The 26,033-nt window shown below is 44.3% G+C and overlaps 1 protein-coding gene across 1 annotated transcript in view; it reads left to right on the plus strand.

Moving 5' to 3' along the window:
* Positions 1-26,033, plus strand: part of SYNJ2 (synaptojanin 2) — a 106,324-nt gene that overhangs the window by 5,056 nt on the left and 75,235 nt on the right. The window contains exons 2-4 of the mRNA XM_054990154.1: positions 3,287-3,373; positions 20,562-20,832; positions 23,106-23,331. Of these exons, the coding sequence (XP_054846129.1) occupies positions 3,287-3,373; positions 20,562-20,832; positions 23,106-23,331 (584 nt within the window). The remainder of the gene's footprint in view (positions 1-3,286; positions 3,374-20,561; positions 20,833-23,105; positions 23,332-26,033) is intronic.

A 26,033-nucleotide genomic window follows, 5' to 3' on the forward strand; every position in this document is an offset into this window, starting at 1 on the left:
GCCCCTTCCTTAGTCTCATCACCCAACCCTCCCCTCTTATCTACTGAAACAAATGGGAAGTTTATATTGCTCCACAGACAACAGGATGGGGGCAGACAATGGTTTAGGTTGTATTATCTTTTTTCCCCCATCTCTGTGCCCGCAGAGTTAAATTTCACACTCTTTTTTCTTTGTTTTTATACAAAAAACTTAATTTTGAAGCATATTTGAATTACCACATAATAACTCGCTGTCAAATTAATGACATTTTCAGAATTTTAAAAACTTATGTTCACACCAGCTTCTTTTATAAACTCCAAACATCTCTTAAACAAGACAGTATTTAACATTATTGTACCATCTTCTAGTAAGCTTAATAATGATATTAGATACCAATACGAGACATACCAGAAATCTACCTACATAGTGAGAAAATGGTTATGGTTCAGAAGTTATGTTATCACAACAATCATCTCCTTATCTCCCATCCAGACTTAAGTCTGTCACCCACAGACGCTATTAGCCCTAGATTTTACTATCATACCCCAGGATACAAAATGGTATCTTTGGCCCCAGAGTATAGTGAAAACTGCGAACTCTGAAAGCTCAATCCTAAGCCATGAGACAGCACCATTGCTCGTGCGTGGACATAAATGCAGTGCCGCCCCACTCCTCCCTATGGACTTTTGCCAGAGAGTCCCACTGGCGGCCGAGCTCAGCAAGGCGCAGCTGCAGCCAAGAGCACTCGCCTGCCGTTCCTCTGACAACCCCACCCACACCAGCCAGTGGCTGCACCGCTCCCCTGAAAGGCGGGTGAGGGGCAAGCAGAGGCGCAGCCAATGGGGAGGGCATGATCCCTGCTGCTCACAAACACCCCCTCGTCAGGGAGCAGATATCCCTGCTGGGGAGAGGGGGAAAAGGTAACACTGAAGGTGCAGATCGGACACCCATCCTCTTGCCCATCCAGCCCCCATTTCTGATGAGGGCCTGGCTGGTGGCTGCAGCTCAGCACGCCAGCAAATCCGCTCATCGCTGCTGTCACCACCTCAAGAAACAAGTGCCCCCTCCCTGAAAAGTAGGGCCAGATAGTAGGGAACTGATCTCTGTTGTCTGGAGATAAGTTGTAATTCTGGGAGATCTCCAGCTACCACCTGGAGACTGGCAACCCTAATTAATCCCCAGGTTCTGGAGAGGCCGGTGAGGGGAGGCAGGTTCTTCAATGAGTGACAGGAATGCCCATTGGAAACCATGTGGGAGGCCAGAAGGCTGATTGGAAGCGAGGGGAATGAAAAGCGCCCACAAACTTGTGGCGGTGCCACTTGAACACATCACTGCATCTCTACGATGTGAGCACGTGGGTTGGACCTCGATAGCCATGCCCCAGTCCTGAGGTGATGTCCCCCCAGCGTGGACTGACAGCCCCTCCCCAAGCTAGATTTCCCAAGTCCATCCCTGCTTCTGCAAATGGTGAAAAGGAGGGGGATGCCCAGTAACTACACCCCCCGACCCCCTGGCAGCAACTTCCCACATGCAGCGACCATCTTCCTGGCTTATCAGATGCCAGCAGCTCAGACGCTCAGAGAATGAAAGTCCTCAGTGCCCGCCCCCCACAGACATTCATGGGCCACACTTCAATTCTCACCCCACTGCCTGAAGTTACATTGAGGAGAGAAAGGGAGCAGGGAGGCTGGACGGGGCGCCACTTGAAACATTTGCAGGGATGTGTGAGAGGACATTCTGACAGGGAGTTGAAGGGCCGGCTACTGGCAATGTCAGGCAGGCATGAAAACACAGCAGTTTGTTGTTTTCCAACACGTTTTGTTAAACTGGAAAAAGTGCCAATGTCCTTCGGTTGGAAAGGGAGCCAAGGCAGTTTGCGCAGCCCTCATTCTGTGCTCCCAGGGGCAAGGCTGAGATACGGACTACCTTGGGAAACTGCTCCCTAGGCTGAATCTGAATGGCACTCGTGGAGGATTACGGGGGGTGGGGAGGGCTGAAGCAGACATGCTCTGTCTTCTCCTAGACGAGTCACGACGTGCTTGCAAGGGAAAGAGACACATGTGCTGCAAGTAACCCAGCCCAGTCCATGGCCGAGGCCAAGCCCACACTCCAACATCTGGGAAGATGCACATAGTAGAGAGCAGCAGTGGCAGCCCCACAGGTGCAGCTAGCAACCAGATGATGCATGACCCTCTGGCAAGGAAGCGCTCTGCCTTGGGGTGATTTTACCTTTAAGGGAGAAAGTCAACAGGTAGTTACAAACACCTGGTCAAGAGTAGTTTTCTGGGCAAATGCCTCTGGGGCAGGCAGGGCTGCTGCCACTGTCCCCTCCCCCGCCAAGCCTTACCTGAAGAGGCTAGTGGTCAGGTGAGTTCAGGTGATGGGGCAACCAGCACAAATCAGCGAGCTGGGTTAGCCTCCGCCCCATCTCCTTCTTACCTGTAAGTGCTCCCTCGCTCCTTACTGAGCTGGATCTTCAGAGTCAGATAACTTGCAAGGAGACTTGAGTGGTTATTGTTAGTTAGCCAGACATTCTGGACTTTGCCCTTCTTCCCTTGAGTGAATGCAAAGTTCTCCCAGTTTTCCTGCTAAGTCCCCTCTAGTGCACTCTCCCGCCACGTGCACAAAGTCCCCACAGCAGAAGGCAGACGGGCAGAGTCTTCAGCCATGTGCTCACCTACCTGAGGCCATGAGCAGCGCAGCCGGGTATTTTGTAGGGTGCGTGAGCAGGTGATTGGGTGCGGGGAGGGGGCTCGCCCACCCTGGAAGTGCACGCAGACTGGCCCCCATGGTAGTTCCCATCCTATGCTTCTTCGGGCCACGGGGGCGGGGCTGGGTGCCGGGACAGGGGCGCGAGTTTCCCCCATTCAATGGGCACCTATGGGCTATGCCTCCTTTTTTTGTGGTGTAACTTTCCGCCACTGCAGGGGCGTTCTTGGTCCTGGAGTGGCTTTGGAAGCGGACTAACTTGCGCCCCACCCCCGCCCCCTTCCACGCCAGCATGGGGACTTGAGCCATACTTGCGCCTCTGCCTGGCTGCCAGGTGTGCCTGCTGGCAGCAACCTGTCTGTGGTAATGCGCCTTGGGTGGGTGCCGGCGGAGAGGGGTTTACATCAACGTAAGAGCTATTTATGCCCGTGCAAGCCTTAGTTCTCTCCCTTTGCACTCCCCCCCCCTAAGGATTGAGCTGTGATTTTTTTTAAAAGTCCAGACTGTTTGCTTAAAGAATACTGCATTTTCCCAGTATCTGTTACTTATGTATTGCTACAGTTATGAATTTATGCTTTTTGTTGTGTGATTTCCTCAGCTCCTGAAGAAAAAGAAGAAATTAAAGGGCAATATGAGAAGCTCATGGATGGTTATGGATGCTTAGGAGAACTTCAGTTAAAATCTGGTAAGCAGCTGGTTGAAATAACATTATTGTAGGATAATCAGATAAGTAATCTGTGTGTTAATCATGTGTGAATTGAAAATATTTTCTGATCTTCATAGGATATTTGTATATTGATTGTAGAAGCTGGGAGGTTTGGTGTTTCATTGTGTTATGGGAAATTTTTAAGCAGTGACACTTATTAGGGTTTCTTTTTTTTAACTTTCCATTGTTGAATAATAGGTTCTCATTAACTTGAAAACAAATTAAGTTTCTTCTGGTCCAAGCACTTGGGACTTGCTTCTCAGTAAACATGCTGCGAGATCTTACTGTCAGTTTTATTGCCTATTCCTAGCCGTCTCCTTCTCTGCCTTTTGTTATCTGTCAGAGAGATGATTCCAGTAGGTGAAACCTCTCAAATTGCATCACTAGAGCAACAGGCAAAATGATACTTGCTGAACTTTGCTCTGACAAGCAGCTATTAAAAAGACAAAGGTAGGGCTGTCACTTTTATATGGATAAAGGCTCCATGCCTTTAACAGAGGCATGCCAAGTGGAAACGCAACAGGTTACACTGTTTCTGCCATGGAGATGTGGTAGTTGGAAAAACTTCACCCATTCTATTTTTGCCTATCTTGCAGCCTATAAAAATATGACAGCTATGGTGAGAGGATCCCTGTATTCTAGCTACAAGTCAGCAGCCTTTATTTATTGTATTTTCCCCTTACTATTTCATTTTGACATGGTTGTTAATGAAGTTGTTAACAAAGTCAGTTAATGAAGACTCCTACCCCAAATTTAGCAATGTTCTTTAATTAGTTTTGGTGACTTCTATTTTGAGTTTCCTGAACATAGAATTTCCAGGTAAATGCGTATGGCTTCTTCCTTGGATTTCATGTTGCAGCAATCTATATGGACTAGGGTTGCTAGGTGTTCACAGAGATATGATGCTTTCCAAGGCACTGGAAGTAGGTACAGTCGCTGGACCTTCCTTCCTCTGCTAATCCCTTTATCCACTCTTCTCTACTGCTTATCACAGGCAATAGAGGAAGATCGGGTGAGGAGACCAGGGCAACCAGTGAATGAGTGGTTCAGTAGCTACATTGCCTTTTGGTCCTTTGGAGACTCTAAATGGCAGACATATCTCTGGTTAAAGACCTGGCAACCCTGATTTGCACAAAGTGAAAGCAAAGTGTTCAGAGGGCTTAGGTTAGGTGGAGTGATTGGAGGGCTTTATTATGGGAAGGTGGGCAGGTCTTGTTTTCCATATCCAGTAAGGGGGATGTTGGGGGTCTCTGGGGAAAGATGCATAAATATAATTTATTTGGGGAAAGGACATGTAAATATCACAATTTAATATATTTATAGTCTGTCTTTCTCACTGAGACTCAAAGCAGATTGCACACTGTAATTCAATACAATCAATGTGATGAGACATTTAACAAACAATGTATTAGGATTACAGAAAACTGAATAAACATAGCATATTAGTAGGGTTGCCTAGTCCCCTTACCCTCCCAGCAGGAGGGGGAGATACCTGCCACTCACCTTTATTTTGCTCCTGAGAGTGATGTCCATGGAGGCCTGGTGAGTGGTGGCAGGGGATGGAGGGTGGGAGCGGGGGATCCCCCACCCTCCCGGGGGACCTGGGACCCTACATATTAGACATGATATAGAGTGCAGATACAATGCAGAAAAAATTTATTACATCACTATAAAACAATGCAGTGACAACAGGATAATATATATATAGCAAACAGATGATCTATCCTATGCAAAGTGTTATAGTCTACAGTCCCATTCCCTTTATTCCCTTCCTGGTTTTGAATGTATACCTCAGCCTATGGTGCTGTACACTTAAGGCTCAGCCTTGGCTAATGCGTAATATCATGGCTATCTATTGTTTTAAGAGTATGTTTTATTCTTGTTGATCAATTTCTTCCTGATTTAAAAGGAAGTTGGCACTTTTTAATTGTTGTATATTTTCTTCAGTAAATAACTTAGTGTGTACAAAGTGCTAATTCTCTGAACATAATTTTAAGAGAATTGGCCTAATTATTTGCTTCTTGCTACAAATGCTGTGTATTTCACTGGTTGGAAAGGAACAGTCTTTGAAAGACATGGGACCTCCAGGAGAGCAGAAAGCCATTGAGAGTCTGCCAGGTTTTTGGAATGCCTAATGATAAATAATGATTCTAGGAATGGCTGTAATACTCTAAGCCCACTACTAGGCAGAGAACCCTGTGTAATATGTATTAGTCACAGTGTATAGTTTAGACAGGCTTTAATCCAAATATTTGGCATAGCCGGCCTATAAAACAGTAAAATAAGGAGCATTATTTATCCAACTAGGACTAATCAAACAAAGAAGCATCATATTATTCAGAGCTGCAAAAAGCTAGTGTCATTTGTTTATCATACTAGCTTCTCACTACTGCAGGCTAGCTGTGAGTGGTGGATGGTTAAGACGATGGCTAATTAAACTCTTCATTAAGGTGTGAGTTATGTCTAGAGCTTTAATAGGAATGTTTCTTCTATTAGTGATTGTCTTTAAACTGGTGTGGAAATTCTTCCTTAATGATTATTTTAATTCTTTGGAGGCTGATGGCATGTCACTGAAAAGGTAGAAATTATTACAATAACTGTATAATTTACCATTCCGTTTCTGGGCACAATTCAAAGGGCTTTCTAGCTGCAGATATTTTGTAAACCAATCTGCCAGCCCACTGGAATCTTCTGGAGAGGTTTAGTTTTAATGTGTTTGTAAGCCCCTGAACATCAGGAGAAGCAGAGTATAAACATTTTAAATAATAAAAATAAATAACTGAAGTAAACCAACCTAGTTACCAGTATAACATGACAAAATGTGATTTCTCCATTGCTCTGCATTTGCACTAGAAGGCTGTTGTATTTTGTGAAGCTGATCAACTGGGTTAATGTTTCTCTAAGGCCAAAGAGTTGCCTTATTCTGTCAACTCAAGTTAGGATGACTCACTATATCCCAGTGTTTTCTTTTTTAGGAGGGCCTCAAGCAGAAGTAACAGCTTTGCGTGTTTCACATTATTCACTACAGATTTACAAAGTGAATTCTTACCTATATATATATTGGCATAAACCACTGTGCATAGCATCATGAGTGGTAGCCATGTGTATAATGAGTAATATGTACATGAGTACATAGTCTCATTTATAGGAATCACTGTGAAGGGAGAACATGAATTCTGTGTTTTTAAGAAGTATGGAGCTTTACATTTTGGCACATGTTTTAAATTCTCACTGTTTTAGGCCTACCTCTCTATCAGTGTGTTATAGAACACCTCTCTGTACCTGAGTGAGAGCATTCCGACAATATGGGCAAGGATGGTGGCGGTTACTGACCAGAACTAGAGGATATTTGGTTCAGGCTAAATTATGATACAATATCTAAGGGCACCACCTGCTTCTTAACTAATCCAGGATTAGTTGTCATCCAGACAGAGGAGGGTATTTGTATCCATGCCACCCAAATTTTCATTAAGCTCTAGTATTAAGGAGAATTTCTATATGACAATGTATCGTTGGTATATGACTCCTGAATAATTGGCTATAATGTACAAGAATGCTTCAAATGTGTGTTGGAAATGTGCTAAACAAGAAAGGATGTTTTATCATATGTGGTGGACATATAAGAAAGCAAAAAATCTTCTAGTTGCAGTTTGGTAATGCCAAACTGGAAAAACAAATTTGTAATCCCCGAATACCAAATTGATTCTTTAGTTCGGTTCGGTATTACAAAGCAAATTCAGTAAAATTTGGAGGTTTCCTATTGGAAACTCAATTTGATTTTTTTCCGGTGGCCTGAAGGGGTTATTTTTTGATCAAATTTCACCACATTTGCAGGGGACCTACACCTAATTGTCTTTCATAAAGACTGGACCCTGAGGGCCACTTTATGGCCCCTAAAGAAGGTGCTCTCAGTCTCCTGCAAGCTCCGTTATTCCCTAAGGGGAAAACTATGGGGGCTATCCAGGGGGCTAGGGGTGGCATTTTGCTAGAAAAATACACCAAAAAGGGCCTGACTCCAGTCGAGGCCAGTTGAGCCTCCCTGGGGCCAGGGACCACCAGTAGATGTTTATCTGCTGATCTAAGTGCTCTCTGGGGTATGTATGGTGAACTTGCAATTAATGCCAAATGAGGGGAGGACAAGCCTTGGAAATGTTTCCTCCATAGGAAACGTTGGAGAGTGGCTGGGCCAGCTTGTTCCACAGCCCATAGAATTGGACCCCGGGATCCAGTCCTGAAATTTCAGTCTTTAGTGAACAGTCAAGGATAGGTTCCCTGTAAATTTGATGGTGTTTGCTTAAAAAATGCCTCCCCACCCCCCAGACATTTCCCCCCATATGGAATAATGGCCAGTTAAATCTGGGATTCTCTAATCCAAATCAGAGAATCTGGCCCCAATTTCACGGATCATGGGTTGTTTTTTTTAAATCCCTGAAACCCAGACCTGGATTACTCAAAAAATTTTTGGTGCACATCTGTATGAAGCCTTTTTTGCTATATTTTGTAAGAGGAATATTGAGAATAGTATACAATAGGTTATAATGAAGGAGGGAGAAGACTATTAAATCTATTCTTAATTACGCGGCTGTATTATACTTCATGGGGCATCTTCACAGAGGACGTTATCAAAGTGATAAGAAAAAACAATTTATTCATCCTTTTGAGTGACATATCCTTTCCCCTTATCTCCCTGAGCCAATTCAGCACGTTTCTCTGTGGGTCTCTTCTCTACATTAGAAATGGTTAGAGTTGCTAGAGTTGCCTGATCTTTATGATTAATCTTCGGATATAGAGGAACAGGTTTGTCATATGTTACTTTCATTCCAAATGTACATGCACATACCTGGATTAGTACAGAAATACTATTGATTTCTTACGGGTCTTTGAATGCAAGTAACTCTAAATTCAATTTGAAAAGACAAATAAAGAGGATTATGTATTTTGTTGGCAGGTTAAAAGTGTTACTGAAAAACTCCTTTCTGGTGTGAAAGCTGACCCCATTGTTGCCTGTGATTCTGACTTGTAATTTAGCTGGAATTGAAGAAGAATTTTAATTTGCCTTCAAAGCTTCCTTTTACTGGTTGCTTTTACCTCTCATATCAGCTGTTTATAATACATTTCAAAACACTACTAGCCTATCATTCCTCTTGCTTTTTTGTATTCTTTTTTGAGAGCTATTGGCTTATGCAAAACATGGCTAGAATTTTCTGAATTCAGAATTGTAAGGAAGTAATATTTGAGGAAGTAATATTTAAGGAAGTAATATTTTGAAGCACTAACTATTATTAAAGCCAACAGTATTTTTAATTTCAGATGGTTAGTCATATTGGTCTGCAGTAGAAGAGCAAGTTTTGGGTCCAGTAGCACCTTAAAGAGAAACTAGATTTCCAGAGTATGAGGTTTCAAGAGTCAAAGCTCCCTTCCTCAGATACATTCAGAAATGGATGTATACAGGATTTTATCCAGCCAGAAGGTGGGAAGGTAAGGGTGTAAGGTATAATATTGAAATTGAGTTGGGGTGTGAAAAGCAGAAAATCAGCATCTGTAGTGCAAGAAGGATTTGATGTCCCTATTAAGCCATGGGGTGGGGGGGTCATCCATTGTTCCAAATTTGAAAATAAACTCAGTTTCAGCGATCTTGTGTTGTAATTTTCCTTTCTCTTCTTTGGTCAGGGATGGAATATCCTGAAAGATTAAAATGTTCTCCCACAGGTTTTTGAATGTTGTGATTTTTGATATCAGATTTATGTCCGTTTATTGTTTTGCAAAGGGACTGACTTGTTTGTCAAACGTAGAGAGTTGAAGGGCATTACTGACATTTGATGGCGTATATAATGTTGGAAGATGAATAAGTGAATGAGCCTAAGATCATATAGGTAGTGTTGTTAGGTCCAGTGGTTATGTTATTAAAGTGAATATAGGGCATCTTGGTTTGTTGCAGGCCATGGTTCCAGATTTTGTTTCCATGGTGAGAAGTGCATTGTTGTGAGTTTGGAGTTGTTTGAAGTTGGGGGGCTGTCTGTGAGCAAGAAAAGGTTTGTCTCCCAAAGCAGAAAGTAGTAAAACTAAGAAAAAGGTGCCATGAAGTTGCAACTAATTTATCGTAACCCCATCCATGCGGCATTTTAGGCAAGAGACAAGCAGAGGTGGTTTGCCATTTGTTTCCTCTGCATAGGGAGTAAGTAGAATCAGGGATTAAAAACCTAATCTTAACAGAACAACCCTGAACACACATTTCCCCTAAGAAGTCCTAGTGCAGAGACTGGAGGGGTGGGGGATATGGTCTTACTGGATTACCTGAGTCAGCTGTGCTGGGACTCCCACAAAAGTTACAAAGGAAGCTGGGCCAAATCTGCCTAGACACCAGTATAGGTTGAAGCCAGGAACCAAAAGGACATCACACAGTTATGAAGAATATTTTGTTTATTATATGAAGAATATTTTGTTTATTATATGAAGAATATTTTGTTTATTATAACTTTCTCCTGGGTGCTGCAGCGTTGGGCGCCGGGGTACCTGGCTTTGGCCCCAGGACACCGCTAGGGATCATGCAAGGTCCTGCTTTGTGGAAGGAGGGGAGGTATACATCACCCATGCACCCTCTCAAGCCACCAGCAAGCCCGCTCAACCTAGCCCTGATCCTATGTCCACCTTCCTCCTTCGCCAGGGCTTCTCTCTCAACTGTCACGTACTGCTGTTCAGCCGGCTGTAACTTGCAACTTAGGAAGAGTATCGGGACTTCCACTCCTCAGTGCTCTTGAGTCAGGACAGCTTCGAGCCCTGTCTCCAATGCATCTGCGGCCAAAGTAAAGGGGTGGTCAAAGTCAGGTTTCCTCAGGGCCGTGGTGTTAGCAAGGGCAGTGCGCAAGTTGTCAAATGCTGCCTCCCGCTCCAGGGTCCAACACACTCTGTTATGGGCCCCCCTTTTTAGGCAATCTGTTAAGGGGGCTGCTCGGGTGGCAAACCGTGGGATGAATTGGCCATAGTACCCCAGGAGGCCCAAGAACTGCTGCACTTGCTTCTTGTCTGGGGGCAGCTTGACTTGCCCCCCTCCCACCACGAAACCCTGGTATTGTAGCTCCCAGAAGCCAAGGTGACTCTTCTTCGGGTTGGCCCTGAGGCCCTCCTGTTGGAGAGCTGATAGGACCGCCTCCAAGTGCTGAAGGTGGGTTTCCCAGTCTGGGCTAAAGATGATGTCATCTATGTAGGCCCTCACAAACTCCCTGCAGTCCCCTAGGACCTAGTTCACCAGGTGCTGAAAGGTGGCCACCGCCCCATGGAGGCCAAAGGGCATGTGACGGAACTGAAAAAGGCCCCTTGGAGTCGCAAAGGCCATTTTTTCCCAGTCCTTGGGGCGCACAGGCACTTGCCAGCAGCCTTTGGTAAGGTCTAAGACGGACAGGTACTGGGCGGCCACTAAGTGGTCCACCAGGAGGTCAGTTGGGGGCATGGGGTAGGCATCAAACTTGGCTACCTTGTTCAGTTCCCTGTAATCAATGCATAAGTGTGTGGACCCATCTGGCTTTGGCACTAAGACGATAGGGCTTTGCCACGTGCTCCGGGATGCTTCAATCACCCCCAGTTGGAGCGTCTCTTCGGTCTCTGCATTTACTGCCTTTCACTGCTTCCAGGGAATGGGGTGCCACGTGGCTCGGGTGGTTTGTCCTGGTTTGGTAGGGATCGCATGCTGAATCAGATTTGTACTGCCTGGCTGTCGGGAGAAGACTCCTGGCACCCTTTCCCAGAGGGCCTGTAGTTGAGCCCATTGGACAGGGGAGAGCTGGGGGGCTACCTTGGGCTCCTCAAACTCTGGGGCCTCCATGGTTCATGGCAACTCGCTGGTTGGTAATTCCAGGGGGTCCTCCACCAATCCACACTCGCCTTCCTGCCACTTGTGCCACTGCTTTAGCGGGTTCACATGCAGGGTCTTCCGACGGCGGCGTCCAACCTCGCACTGGACTTCATAGGTGGTGGGGCCTAGCACTCTCCGAATCTGATAGGGGCCTCTCCATTGATCCCTCTCCTCTCCTGGGAAGGCCGTCCGGTGCATGAGGACCTTCTCTCCAGCCTGGAAGGTCCTCATCCTGGTGCCACGGTCGTAGGCAGCCTTTTGTTGCTTCTGCGCCTGGGTAAGACTTCGGGCCGCCTCTGCCCGGATCCGCCCCATCCTTTCCTGCATCTGCTGGACATGTTTGCCAGCAGTCGGGGCTGGGGGCAGCTAGGGGCTCCCAGCGTTCCTCCAGTAGAGAGAGCAGCCCCCTGGGGTTTGCGCCCATATAGCAACTCAAATGGGCTGAACCCCATGGACGCCTGGGGGTCTCTCTTAATGCAAACATCAGCAGATCGATGTACAGGTCCCACTGGTGGGGCTTGCCATATGCCAGCTTTTTAAAGGCCTCTTTCACCGTCTGGTTGAGATGCTCAACCAACCCGTATGTCTAGGGGTGGTATGCCGAGGTGAACACCTGCCGGATCCCTAAGTTCTACAGCAACAAGGGGAGACACACACGGATAGTCAGAGCTGCAATAACGAAGTCCGGGAATACTCAATCCACAAAGACAATACAGCAATATCAACAATATATTGGTGCAAAAGTGCAAAGTGCAAATTCCGTGAACATTAATAAATAATCTCAATAAATATAATAAATATTAGTAGTATAAATATCACAAGTCTGTCCAAGTCTCTTCATATCTCACAATTAATCTTCTACAGTGAGAGTTTCACGAGCATATGAGCGGAGTACCAAAGTAGCAAACTGGCAAAATGGGTGACCCCCAGTCCAAACAGAGATGAATTCTGGACGTGCCAATGGCTTGTAGCCGACGGGCTTATGCGTGCATATTTCCAGTTCCCGTTTTGTGTTGTACACTTCCTCTTGGGCACGTTTACAATGGACTGTAACAAAAGATTTCATATTTAACATTTTCAGTAATATATCAAATACATATCAAAGTACCTATCCTTGTTTGTTAGTAATATAATACTCACTGGTCACCAGTATCAATGTTTCCCTGGTGTTCCTGCTCAAAGCATATGCATTTTAGCAAATGAATTTTCTAGGCGGACAGTCAAGTGCTAATAGGGAAGACTCCCATAAATTCATTCTCAGGGACTAGTTAATTAGAGCTGTAGGAGCCAGTTACCTCCTTAAAGGGAAATGGACACCCACCATACAGACAGATTAAGTATATAATCATCTGGCACAAAGTTGTAAAACACAGTTACAATTACAGCTTCAATTACAGCTTCAGAGTAAAAGCACCAAAAAGGTCATATTTAAGATCAGATTCCACATATATAGCGTCAAACTGCTGAGTCATATCAGCCCAGGAAGCACAAATAATCTATTTCATTATTGAGCCCCTCCAGAGCCAAGCTCCTGAGCTCAAAAATCCATTTGGTTTCCAGTTGTAGTAGTTTCCTTGAGCCATCAGAAGTAGAGGACTCCGGGATCATGTCAAGTACTGAGATTTTGAACTCATTGATGTTATTGTGACGTTCCCAGTAATGTGAGACCAGTGGTGCCTCACTGACTCTATTTCTGATTCTGGAGACAAGTTCCTGTATTCTTGTTTTCAAAGGGCGTGTAGTGCTGCCCACATAATATAGCATACAACTACACTTAATCACGTATATTACATTGGGCGTTCTGCATGTAGAGAACCCCCTAGGTGTCCCCAGTTTGCCAGGAACTATTTCATCGAGTTTCATCATCAGGTTACACACATTACAATCCCCGCATGGGAAGTGGCCCTTAGGGGCAATTCTAACACCAGTTCCAGCGGGATCATTCTGTTTAAACTCCGACTGTGTCAATATTTCTTTCAAACATCTAGTTCGGCAAAAGCCGATTGCGGGGCATTTCCTAACCAGATACTGCTATGTCAAAAGTCCTCGTCACTAGATGAATTGTGCTTGAGTCTAAGGAACTGGCCTACTGGGATATTATGTTTCAGCCGCCTAGGATGGAAGAATGTGAAATGAAGGTAAGAGCATCTATCCGTAACCTTCTTAAAGGGGCGCACCCCTAATTCATTATCATTATATCTATAGATGGTGACGTCCAAGTAATTTATACATTCTGTGCTCCCCTGCCAAGTAAATTGAATGTCAACACTGATCGTGTTGATCTACTGGCCAAAATCTTCAGCTATATTGTTAGTTCCCAGAATCGTGATGACGTCATCTACATATCACCTGTAATATAGGATATGGTCTCTGAACGGGTTACTGTCACTATTCAAGTTGTCTGCAGTGACAGAGGGCCAAAAGAAGTGCTCCAGGATCTTCCTTAGTGTTTTATGATGCCCTAGGTGGCCCGTCCAGGCATGCTCGTGGGCGAGTCGGAGAACCTCCGGCAGTAGGAGGCTGGCATCAGCAGCTGGCGGATCTCACCTTGATTGCTCCTCTCACACCTGCCCCTCTTCCACCGCCACTGACTCCTGCAGGCATTGCAAGGAGTCGTTGGTCTCCTGGGCAGTGCAAAAGGCGAGGTCAGATGTCACTAGTATGGGTATGCTTGGCTGGACCTCCTCCTCCAGCACCCGGCTGGGCCCCTTGCCTGGGTCATCCTTCCCCTCCTCCTGCAGCAGCCATCTGCGAGTGTGCCGCCTTGTCCAACCTCCCTGGAGTAGGCGCGTGAATCCCGGGGCATCACGTCCCAGCAGCACATGGTACGGCAGGCTTGGTACCATGGCAACCTCCACCTGGAATGAGGCTCCAAGGTACTCCAGCATCACCCATACAAGCAGGCAGCTCTGGGCGCGGCGCGGCACGCATGTAACCGTTGTCCTTCGGTGCGCCGGCAGCTTGACGGAGAGAAGGTGTGCCTGGACCAACGAGATGGAGCTCCCTGAGTTGAGGAGAGCTGCCAGCTGACGTCGGTTCAATACCACTGGGGCAAACAGGCTGGGCGTTCCTTCACAAGGCGGGCTGGCGGGCGGCACGACTTCCCAGGCAACTGCGCATTTGCTCAGTGGGCTGCTCGCCCCTCCTGGCAGCCTCCCCAGCTGCTCAAACTCTCGGGCCATCTCTGCCTGGGCCCCCCGGTGCAAAGCTGCCAGCTTCTGCCACAGCGTTTCCTGGCATGCTGCCATCCACTGGCCAAGCCGGGCAAGGCCCCTTACATCAAGCGGGGTTGCGGCTTGGCACTGCAGCAGCGAAATGAAACTCCCTCTACGGGCCACCACTTTGTCAGGTTTTCTCCCAGGCACTGCTGCGTTGGGCACCGGGACACCGCTAGGGATCATGCAGGGTCCCACTTTGTGGAAGGAGGGGAGATATACATCACCCATGCACCCTCTCAAGCCACCAGCAAGCCTGCTCAACCTAGCCCTGCTCCTGTGTCCATCTTCCTCCTTCACCTCCTTTTCCACTTTCTTTCCTTGCTCACTCATTTTTTCCATCCAACCTCCAACAACTCCTACTCCCCTACTCCACTCCTCCTACACAACCCACCCTGCCCTGTATGTGGACTACCCTTTTATCCTTTCAGCCTTTCCCTGCTCCACCTGTCAACCACGTCCTCCTCCTGCCCTCTAACCACGGCTCTTGCTGGCCCAGGCAGCTGCTCCTGTACTTGCTTGGCTGGAAGTACTGGGCCGGCCCACCTGTGTCTCATTGGCTGGCTGCCAAGCCTCTCTGGCTTAGCTGACTGCTGGAGGTGGGCACAGCTGTGTCTCCTTGGCTGGCTGCCAAGCTTCTCCTACAGAGTGCCTCAGGCAGCTCCACCTGGAGTTGTTTTGTTCCTGGCATCCCCTGGACCAGGCTATTGCCTTCTAGCTGGGCTGCAGGCTGGGGCATGGCTCTGAGCTGCTGTGGCTGCTTCTCCTCCTTGGCTGGTAAGGTTTGTGTTTGGTTAGCTGCTGGCCGTCTGTCCTCGCTGCCTTTGCCCTCTCCTTCTGTTCTGGCCCCCTCTGGGTCGACCCCACTCTCCCAGCCTGGCCTCCTAGACTCCCACTGGATGGTGGGACTAGCTGGCCTCCAGCTGTACCTTCTACCCCTCAGGCTTGGGTGCTTCTTTCCGTCCCTCCTGTGTAGGTAGGTTCTGGCCCTGGGTGCCTTCTGGGGCAGCTGAGCGGCTGTCTCCCATCCCCTCCTCCCAGCAAGTCCTGGGGCTGTGCCTCAGTCCCCGGACAAAATGTACATAAACAAAAGGATAGATAAAACAATAAAGCTAACCTAGACCTACAGTATACATACCCGCAGAGTGTTTGCCATTCTAGTCCAAGGTATCATGTCAAAGTTGCAATCTGTAAGGGTCTGAAAGTGAACCCACAAAACAGAGGCAGAGCAAGGGCTGAGACCCAAGTGCACAAAATCTAAAAGCCAAAAGTTAGAAGCCAAGAGTGAAATCCATAACTAACATTTTATGCTCAATTGCTTAGCAACCTGGGGAGATCTCCTTAACCAATCAGTTCCCTGCATTGACATGTGAGATGGGTGTTCTGCAGCTCCATCAATCCTACAGTGCACTGCCTCACGCATGTACCACCTTCCCATGAGAACCGCAGCTGGGTCAGATAAACATAATTGGAGGAACAGCATATGTGTTGAAAAACTGTGGAGTAATTTTCAGACTAGCATCTCTTACCTATAATGAATCCAGACTCTAGCCAAGAAGGCATAACTCTTATGGCCAAACAAGCCAATTTCTTTACGATCTACCATCTAAGAATTGACTATGGTCAACTATAGTAAAATAAATGTAACTAGTTTGCTTGTTGGGAGCTTTCCCAGCATGTAGAGATACTTGAGAGAAAACTGGATACTAAACAGGATCAAAGACTTGCCAACTTCACTCATAAGGGGAAGTTGTTCTTCTAGCAAGCATTCTTCCTTCAGTAGTGAAATGGACTGAAATAAGGCAAAAATACATTGTAGAGCAGTAATCTTCAACCTACAGATTATTACCCAAATAGGAGGTATCCTTAAGTAGTTGTGGAAATTAGCATTAAGGAAGCAAGCGAAAGGGAGTAACTAGGAAACTTTACCAGGGATTACAGGGATTATTCCCTTAGATAACTCTCGAATCAGGCAGATGTTCGACCAGAAAAGTTTTTTTTTTTAAATTAAAGAGAAATAAAAGGGCAAATGTACAGAAATCATGCACAGCACACATACAAGGCTAATTAAGAAAATCAAGGAAGAAAATGGGAGAAAGCAGTTTCAGGGAGGGTGATAGTTACCTGTCTTGAAGAGTGGAGAGTCTATAGATGCAGTAAAACCAGCCTTTCACAAAGAAGCACAAATGGATTTGGGGGGCAAGTGGAGGGATCCAGAATACACACACACATAGCACATGGCTGCAGAACCCAGTTATAGAGCAAGATGTTCCCAGGGGCAAACTGATGTTTTCGCTGAAAAAACATTAACTTAATGGGTTGTCTGGAGTTTGGATAATAAGTTGGGAGAGGTTTGATGGTTCCTTTCAGAGATGGGCACGATCCAAAAATGTTTAATGATCCAGCGGATTGTGGATCGGCGCCAACAACGATCCTGAATTAACGATCCGCGCCAATCATCTCCCGTTCCCGAGCCATGGATCGTGGATTGTGGATCGTGGAGGCAAAAGCGGAGGGGCGCCCCGCTGTTCCCAGCGATACAGGAACAGTGGGTGATGCCGGCGGCATCTGTGTTTGTGTTTGGCTGTCTGTGTTTGGACATCAGCGCTGCCTATCAGGGTTTGCAGGGATAAGATTGGAGTGCCCATGGCTACAGAACACCCCCTTCACCCTCCCTCCCCTGCTTAAGATGTTTATAAAGCAGTGTTTCATGAACTTTTAAAAATGTCTTGATTAAACAGTTATAACTATTTTCATTGCAATGCAAAGCTGCATCAGGAGGCTGCTGTTGTTCAGCAAATGAGAAGTGGGGAGGTTAACCCATTACTTTCCAGCTGTTACTCTGATCAAAGTTTTCCTGAAGCTTTTTTTGTCCCCTGCAGGAGAAAAGACAGGAGTCGCCATACCTTTTTCCTATAGAAAGAAAGCAGTTCATGCAGTAGTGTTGTCAACTTCCAGGTGGGACCTGGAGATCTCTCAGAACTACAAGTGATCTTCAAATGACAGAGATCCATCCCCTGGAGAAAATAGTAGCTTTGGAGGGTGAACCCTATGGCATTAATACTCCCCTGAAATCCCTCCCATCCCCTTCCCCCTCCCTCCCCTGGGTGTCTTCTCCCAACTTGTCTTCTTTGTTGCTCCGTGGTTGGAAGGAAGCCCTGCTGATCAAGGAAAGCTGGGCTTCCATTCGGGTTTCCAGGGCGACAGAAGGAGGGCAAACAGAGCTCAGGCTTTCCCCTGGCTCCATTGCCAGGGGAATAGATTGCTGGCGCCTGAGTGTCTGGATCCCCGATCCGAGCCCAAACACAACGATCCAAGCCTCTCCCGATTGCTGGATCGTTGGCCATGGCCGATCACGATCCGCCGGGTCACGATCGCGCAATCGCCATTATTGTGGGGGTTTTTCTATCGTAATGCAGATCGTGCCCATCTCTAGTTCCTATATGAGGTAGACTATAGGTGAACAAGTGTTTGACAACCCTTTAAGCACTGGATGGGAAAAGCTACCAGGTTTTGCTGAATACTTTGATTAGGGTAGGTGAGTGTGGGGTAGAGAGATTGGGCATGACAAGATAAGTCAGGAGTTTCCTGGAAACCTCATTGTTCTAAATTATGTGTCTTTTTCCAGGGTGTAGAGGGGTGTCAGTCAATCAGCCATTTTGACTCCCACTCTGATAGTTTTCCAGGCTCCTGCCAGCTGGCATCTGCTCTGGGCAGGCAGTGCCTTAGACTTATGCTATATGAGAAAGAGTTGTTTATGATATTCCATCCATAAACTGGCCCCTTAGTATGAGAAGGGGGTCTGACTGCTAAAAACATGGAGCTTTGGAGGTTTGGCTAGGAGGGCATGAGATGGAGGGAAGCCAAACTAACAAGTAAGGGAGAGTTTTTGTGGGGAACATGGCCCTGAATGTGCCTATGCTACAAAAGAGTCCTTTCCACTTCTGAGTGACCTTGACTGCTTGACATGCTTCTCAGCATGCATACAAAAGGAGGCAGGAGGTACTAGACGTGTGCAGCTCAGGTCTGGAATTTGAGGGGGAAAGCCAAATATTTGCTGATGTGGTAAAATTCAGCTTTTCTGGGTCAATATAGGCAACACTGAATCAGATTTGGTATGCTGAACATAAGCCACTGAATTAATTTGGTAAAATTTGGTAAATAAGTCTTGGCATTTCTTTGTTATTTCCCTGTAAAGAAACAGCCGTTCGTTTGCTTTCGGTTGCTTCTGTTGGGCTAAGTTGCAACAGAGTCCTTTGTTTCAGTTTGGTTTGGGTGGAATAGTTGTGATTCTCTGATGTGGTGTTGGTCCCCTTCTTTTCCTTTGGTTCTGGGAGGATTCCATTCCTGTGCTTCAGTTTGATTCTGTTGGACTTTCTTTGGGATGAGCTCAGCTTGCATTTGGAAGTGTGCTTTGGCCATGGCAGCTTTACCCCAGTGTGTTTCTGTAATGAGAGTTAGCTTTGACTTTTTCCCACAGGAAACAATGGAGTTGCTAGGTGCACCTTCTTTGGGGGCCCATAGAATTGGCCCTTGGGGTCCAGCCCCCTGGACAGGCTCCAGTTAGTTTTCCCCATAGGGAATAATGAAGAGTGGCTGGGGCACCTTCTTCAGGGGCCCATAGAATTGCCCCCCCAGGGTCAAATCTTCATGAAACTTGGGGGGGGGTCTTTAGAGGAATGATAAAGAGTTTTTCCTGCAAAGTTAGTGATATTTTGTTGAAAAATGACCCCACAGACCTGGATTGATTTTTCTATAGGTAATAAAGACCAAATTGAATTGAATTTCTCTATTATTATTATTATTATTATTATTATTATTATTATTATTATTATTATTATTATTATTATTATTATTATTATACTTCTAGACCACCCTTCCCATCAGACAGGCTCAGGGCGGTGTAACAACATACAATTTTTACATAAAGATTAAAAACAATAAAAACATTAAAACAGTTAATATAGTCAAACCAAATTAGATAATCGGTTTGTTATTCCCATAATTCAGATTTTTGAGGGGATTCCAGATTATTGAATCCATATTTCCAGAATTTTGGAGAGTGCAGACCCATAGGAGGTACAGCTTCTTGCTCTTTATTCATGTACAATAGCAGCAGGCCCTTCCAAAAGGCAGCAAAAATGTGCAGCTTTATAGGGATTTGCTATCCAGCTGATGGATTCTATAACTCACCTGAGGGTTCCAATCCATAGGTCAAAGACCATGGTGCGAGAAGAAATATTTTCTCCACTTAGAAGTGAAATTAACTAGACCATAGCTCTGGTTATCTTGTCAGTTCAAATGTAGTCTTCTGTGTTGCCCACAAATAAACTTCCTTGCTACTGTGTCAAGGGTAATGTTGGGGTAATGTTTCTCTTCCCATGGCTGTTTTAGATACTGTGAGAAATATTGTAGGGAAACAGAATGCCTGTTTAATGAGATGCACTGTCCTTTTCTTCTGGTTTATAAAAAGATACCTCCAAAGTTAGATGTGGGTTGTTCCAGCTGTGTCCCAGGACATATCTTGGGAAGAACAGCTGATGCATACACGTTCTTATCCTGAATGTTCTAATTTACAGTAAATCAAAATGGCTGAGAGCCAGTGTGGTATAGTGTTTAGAGGGTTGGACTAGAATCTAGGAGACCTAGGTTTGAATTCCTACTCTGATATGTAAGTTTGCTGGGTAATCTTGGGTCAGTCACACACTCAGCCTAATGCTACCTCATAGGGTTACTGTGAGGATAAAATGGAGGAGAGAAGAATGTTGTAAGCCACTTTGGGTCCCCATTGGGGGAAAAAGTGAGGTATAAATTAAGTTAAAAAAATAAATATTGCTACTCATAGCCTCACATTCTAGTAGGTTAAATTCATAAATCTTTGGAATGTCTGTACCGAGTCCCAGCCAAATGCAGCAGTTCAGCTGTGCGGTACATTAACTTCGGTCCCCACCCCACCCCTCATCTTTAGTAAACAGGTGACATAGACAAGGCCATCTTTGTCTTATTTTGAAAGATATAATGTAAATGACTGCAAGAGACTGACTGGTTCCCATTATAACAGTTTATATTACTATGTAACTGTAATCTACCTGTCACTTTCCAGGCAATACCACTCTGCATTTTCTGGTCCTCGTGACAGGCTGTACATCAGTGGGGAAAATCCTTGATGCTGAAGTTTTCAAAATCACAGCAACAGAATTTTGTCCTCTTCAAGAAGAAACTAAGGAAGAGGATCGTGTTGCTGCCTTGAAGAAAATTCTGAATTCTGGAATGTTCTATTTCTCTTGGCCAAATGCAGGATCAAACTTTGATCTCACTGTCAGAGCTCAGAAACAGGGTGATAACAACTATGGAACTGGAAACTCATTCTTCTGGTTAGTAATGCATGTTACATCCTAGTTTTGGACAATCTTTCAGTATTTGGTCTTAAATTCTGAATCTTTGGGAGCTTCTGCCACTTGCATAAGTCAGTCATGAAGGGTGGAGAAGCTGCTTTCTAGAAACAGAACATCTTAGTGGAAATCTGCATATCATTATAAATACAGATTTTGTATTTGTGTAAAGGAACATGCCATATTCATAAAATGTAGGTGATAATCCCATGCACAAATGAGAGTAAAGTCCATTTTCTCAGTGAGAAACAGGATTTGCTGTCTTTTTATACAGTAGTAACTAGAATTCTAAGAGTTGGTTCACACAGGACCAAACTGTGTAGGTTTTACATTTGGCTGGGTCAGGAGGACTCCAAGTAAGGTTCAGCCTCACATGCTGTCCCACATGATACATGGAATTTTTAATATGAACAAGTATATGTGAGCTTGAAAGTTACTCCTATGCCAGATGTATGAACCAGTCTTGAACCAGACATTTACAAGGGAAATGAGCATTTGCAAACAAATTTTTTGTTTGTATGTATGATATTCTGATTATGTGCTTGTTTTTACTGAGAAGTCCCATGGAGTTTATTTAAAATATTTTAAATAATAAATGGGAACTGTTACATAATGTATGCTGAGTACTTATATAATGTACTTAGCAGAGCTATACCTGAAACTGCTGCTTCTATGAATTAGGCTCCTCTCCTTTAGCCCTCTGAAGATAAGTTTCAATAGAAATGCAGAGTGAGAAATGATTGAACTGGGGCAGTGGCGCAAGATCTCTATTAATGTAAGCTGGTGTAAATAATTTATGTAAGTAACTTTCAAATGCTCTGACATCAAGTTATCTTGATAAAGCATTTTTTGCCATTCATATAGACAATATTGTGCTTTGTGTATTGATGTGCTTTCAACTTGCTAAAGGCTTTTACGGTTATTTATTTATGTATTCCCTCTTTCCATAATGCATAGATCCAAGGTGGGTTGTAGAAATAATCATTTATATGAAAGGCATATTTATGATATTTAATTAATTTTTATTGATTTGGTTATCCTACAATCTGTTGGTATCATCTAGCCAACATTAAGTTCCAGTGATTTCAGGGGGACACATTTAAATGCATTATCAGATATCCCATGGAAATAAATGGAACATAATATGTTGGACTGCATGTGCAGTCAGCATCAAGATGTGGCATAGAGGGACACAAATTGTTTGCTAGAGTAAGATTAGCACAGAATACGTTGTCCCTAAAAACAATTTTCATTAAAGGCTTGCATATGAAGTTGTGATATTATTTCTTCTAAACTATATGCTGCATTTCCATTATTCAAGAAGATATACATATCAACATAGCACTAAAATATTAAAAAAGACAAATCGATGAATTAATATCACCAAATAATGTGGTTTTCAACCAGAACCCATACATTCATATAAGTACACAAGCACTATAAAATGCCTTTTTTTGCATTTTTATTAGCTGTTTTTTGAGGGGAAAAATCAATTATTACAAACTTCTGTAAATATATTGCTATGATTTCTGAAGAGCAAAACTACTAATAGAACAATTTAATCTGCACAATTTGAACTCAACCCACTAGCCAAATGATGGTCACCAGGGGCTTGAGAAATCTTCTGTTCTTTCTGCCTCCAAGGGATTGCAAAAGCAGGGACTGTCTAGGCCCCAAAATGGCTGTGGGTGGGATCCAGATTGGTATACCAAAAATTACTCAATTTTACTGCAGAATACAGGAAATTACACCTTTAAAATATCACTTATATGGAGAATTTGGCCCTTTTCACACTGCTTACTGGGACTTGCAACGACACGGAACATCGTGCTACAAACGCGGAAAATCGTGTTGTCTTGCACGAAAAAACACAATTTTCCGCGTTTGTAGCGTGATGTTCCGCATCGTTGCGAGTCCTGGTAAGCCGTATGAAAAGGGCCTTTGATTCTTGGATTTGTTTGCAAAAGGGTGTGACATGACTGAAAACACTGGAATCTAAACTTTAAATTTTCATGTCACAGCTCACATTATATAATAAAACAATTCAAAATTGTGTGTTTATGGTAGTTTTTGTCACCACAGAAGAATCATTCCCAAAGTTTATCTTCTTGATATTATTGGCTTATCTGGCAGGTTGTAGATAAACTCAAGTGAAATAAGCAGTGCTGGAAAAAACTCAATACCTGATTGGTTGGGCTTTCTTTGCAGATTAATATATGGCATATGTAGTGAGTGTGCATTATTGAATCTTGCAGGAACCAGTTGTTGCATGTACCCTTTAAACATTACCAGGTGAATTGCTCTGACTGGCTTTTAAAAATAATCTGTGGTGTGGTGGACATTCGCACTGTTTATGCCTCTCACAAGAAGGCAAAAGCTTGTCTCATCTCCCGGATAAGCTGTGAACGAGCCGGTGCCCGGTTTCACATACGAGGAGTCAATGATGATGGGCACGTGTCTAACTTTGTTGAGACGGAACAGGTAAGTAGTTGAGATGGCTCCCATGTCTCTAAATAATTTATTGCATTAGTGCAGATTGAGAGAGGGCATATTTTCCAGCGGCAAGAGAGAAGAAAAAATGTAGCAAGTGCTTTTCAGAAGTACTGACTAACACCTCTAGTGTATTCAGCAATTTTGTCTTTTTTGTCCATTGTGCATTTCTTCACAGTAATATACCTACGCTGCATACCCTCCCATACAATTATTTTCTTTTTTTAAAAAATGGCTACGTGCTTGCATTTTTTTCATTCAAGTGTTTGTTTATAGTTCAAGATTTGTATTCTCTGAAAAAAATTATTTTCAGAATTACATCCCATTGATAAGGAACGGGAGTGCAATGAGCTTCTACTATATGAATTGGGTGTCATTCACCTTTCCCATAGATGCTGTAAGCTGCACCAGGTTTATAGCATAACTTCCTAATGTATCTACAGTAATCCAGACTTGATGGAAATATATCATGAATAAATTTTAGGGTTGTACAGTATGGCTTGATGAGATTATCTAATATCCTTATGGCCATTAGCCAGGTATTTATAGCATTCATATTTTAAACATTTTCTCATGGTAAGAGGAAAGGCAATGTATTTTAAAAGCATTTAAAGGGTTTTATTTCAAAAAGTTCACCCCATTTATTTGTTTGTGTTTGTTTATTTATAGTCTGATTTTCCTAGGTTTGTGAAGGGGATGGGAATATCAATGAGTTTAAAGTTAATCCTTCCAATTGGGTGGAGTGTGTGGGAGGCCATTCCTGAACTTTCCTTTCTCACTGAGACTCAAGGTGGATTACACAGTATAAATCAATGTGATGATAAACAACTGGGAAAGCCAATAAACAATGCAATAGGATTTGCATTGCAGAAATATGAAAACTAGCAGAAATATGACACAGCTGAAACAAAGCATAAGCAATTCAAGATGACATGATAAGCAATATGGAAATTACCTAGTAGAAGCATACTTAAAGCAACAGACAGTACATGATAGCTGTATAATCTACAGTCCTTATAACCTTTACCAACGCATCTTTCGGAACTGATTTCTTACAGCACTGTTCTCCTGCCTGTGTGAAAAAGTTCTCCTGAATAATTCAGTTTTACATAGTTTGTGGAAATCTGGAAGAGTGGAAGCTCTCATCAGGCAGGCCATTCCGTAACGTAGACAGAGAATACATATGTACAGACAGCTGTTGATTTTGCCCATTGGCAGGGTGGTATCTGCAGAAGGCCATGTTCAGATAAGCGTAACTGTCACAGTGGAGCATAGGAAGAAAGGTGGTCTAAGTATGAAGGACCAAGTCCATGGAAGGCTTTGTATGTGACAGTCAAGCTCTTTCCTAAACCCAGTGACTGATGGGTAGCCAACTGGGTGACTGCAGAATGGCAGTAATATGCATGTTCTGCCTGGCTCCTGCTAGCAATTGAGCCGTGGTGTTCTGCACCAACTAGAGTCTCTGAATTGACTTCAAGAACAGACCTATGTAGAATACATTACAATAGACCAATCTTTATGTCATAGTGGCATAGATCCAGGTGGCCAGATCAACCATCTCAAAGTAGCAGGGACCTTTTTATATCTTTGTGCTCTTACTGTCATTTATGCTGTTTCATTCTGCTTTAAAAGGAGGAGAAGAATAATAGGGATTCTTATCAGTATGTGTGCAATGTTTGTCATCATGGTAAAAGAACTATAGCCATTTATCTGTGACTCTGTTCTTCAACAACAGGATAGAGAACAAGGATAAAATTATAAATCTCATTTCCTGTCACAGTCTTGAGTGATCAGAGTTACTTTCTGGCTAACAATATTGATAATGCCGGTTTTTATGAACTTTTACCCTTACTTGGGAATACTGTTTCCCAGAACCCAGTTCAAATCCCCTCTCTACCTTGGAAGCTACATGAGTGACTTTGGGCTCTCTCTCAAGCTAACCTATCTCACAGGGTTGATGTGATGCTAAACTGGAGCAGGGACAAATGATGTTGTAAGCTACTGAGGGTCCCCGTTGGGGAGAAAAGCAAGGTTTAAATAAATATAAAATTATATTACCTAGCATGACAGGGTCCTCCTGAGTGGGGAAGTTGTCTGGGGAGGCTCTCAAGTGGAACTGCACAAATGAACGGGTATGTAGTTAAAATAGGGGGGCTGAGTTCAGATTGGGAATGTAAGAAAAACAGCCAAGTAAAGGACACTTGTCCAGAGTAAAGCACATAAAGTCTGGGTATAGCAAGGGAGCCAAATCTTAGGGAACACAGCAGAGTAGAGTGCAGCAAAGGGCAGGCAGCATGCACTAAGTAGAGGACAATTATATCTTCAGATATATGGACTGAAAAGGAATAGCATACTCAACATCTGATTTTCCCAGGTTTGTGAAGGGGATGCGAATATCAATGAGTTTAAAGTTAATCCTTCCAATTGGGTGGAGTGTGTGGGAGGCCATTCCTGAGCTTTGGGAACTTCTCTGAATAAGGAAAGGAAGGAAAAGCTTGGGGACAGTGTTACTTATGTAGCCAGGGATTACAGCAATGGAGACCAATACAAACAAACAGTGGACCCATAAGGACATACAGGAGATATCTCATTTTCCTCTCCCCCACTATTTCCACTTTCCCTTTCCTGAAAGCTCTCATAGCCTCTCCTCATTTTCTGTCTCCTTTTCTCCTTCCATTTTATTCTCACAACAA

Source organism: Eublepharis macularius, chromosome 1 (assembly GCF_028583425.1).
Source record: "Eublepharis macularius isolate TG4126 chromosome 1, MPM_Emac_v1.0, whole genome shotgun sequence".
NCBI classification, from domain to species: domain Eukaryota; kingdom Metazoa; phylum Chordata; class Lepidosauria; order Squamata; family Eublepharidae; genus Eublepharis; species Eublepharis macularius.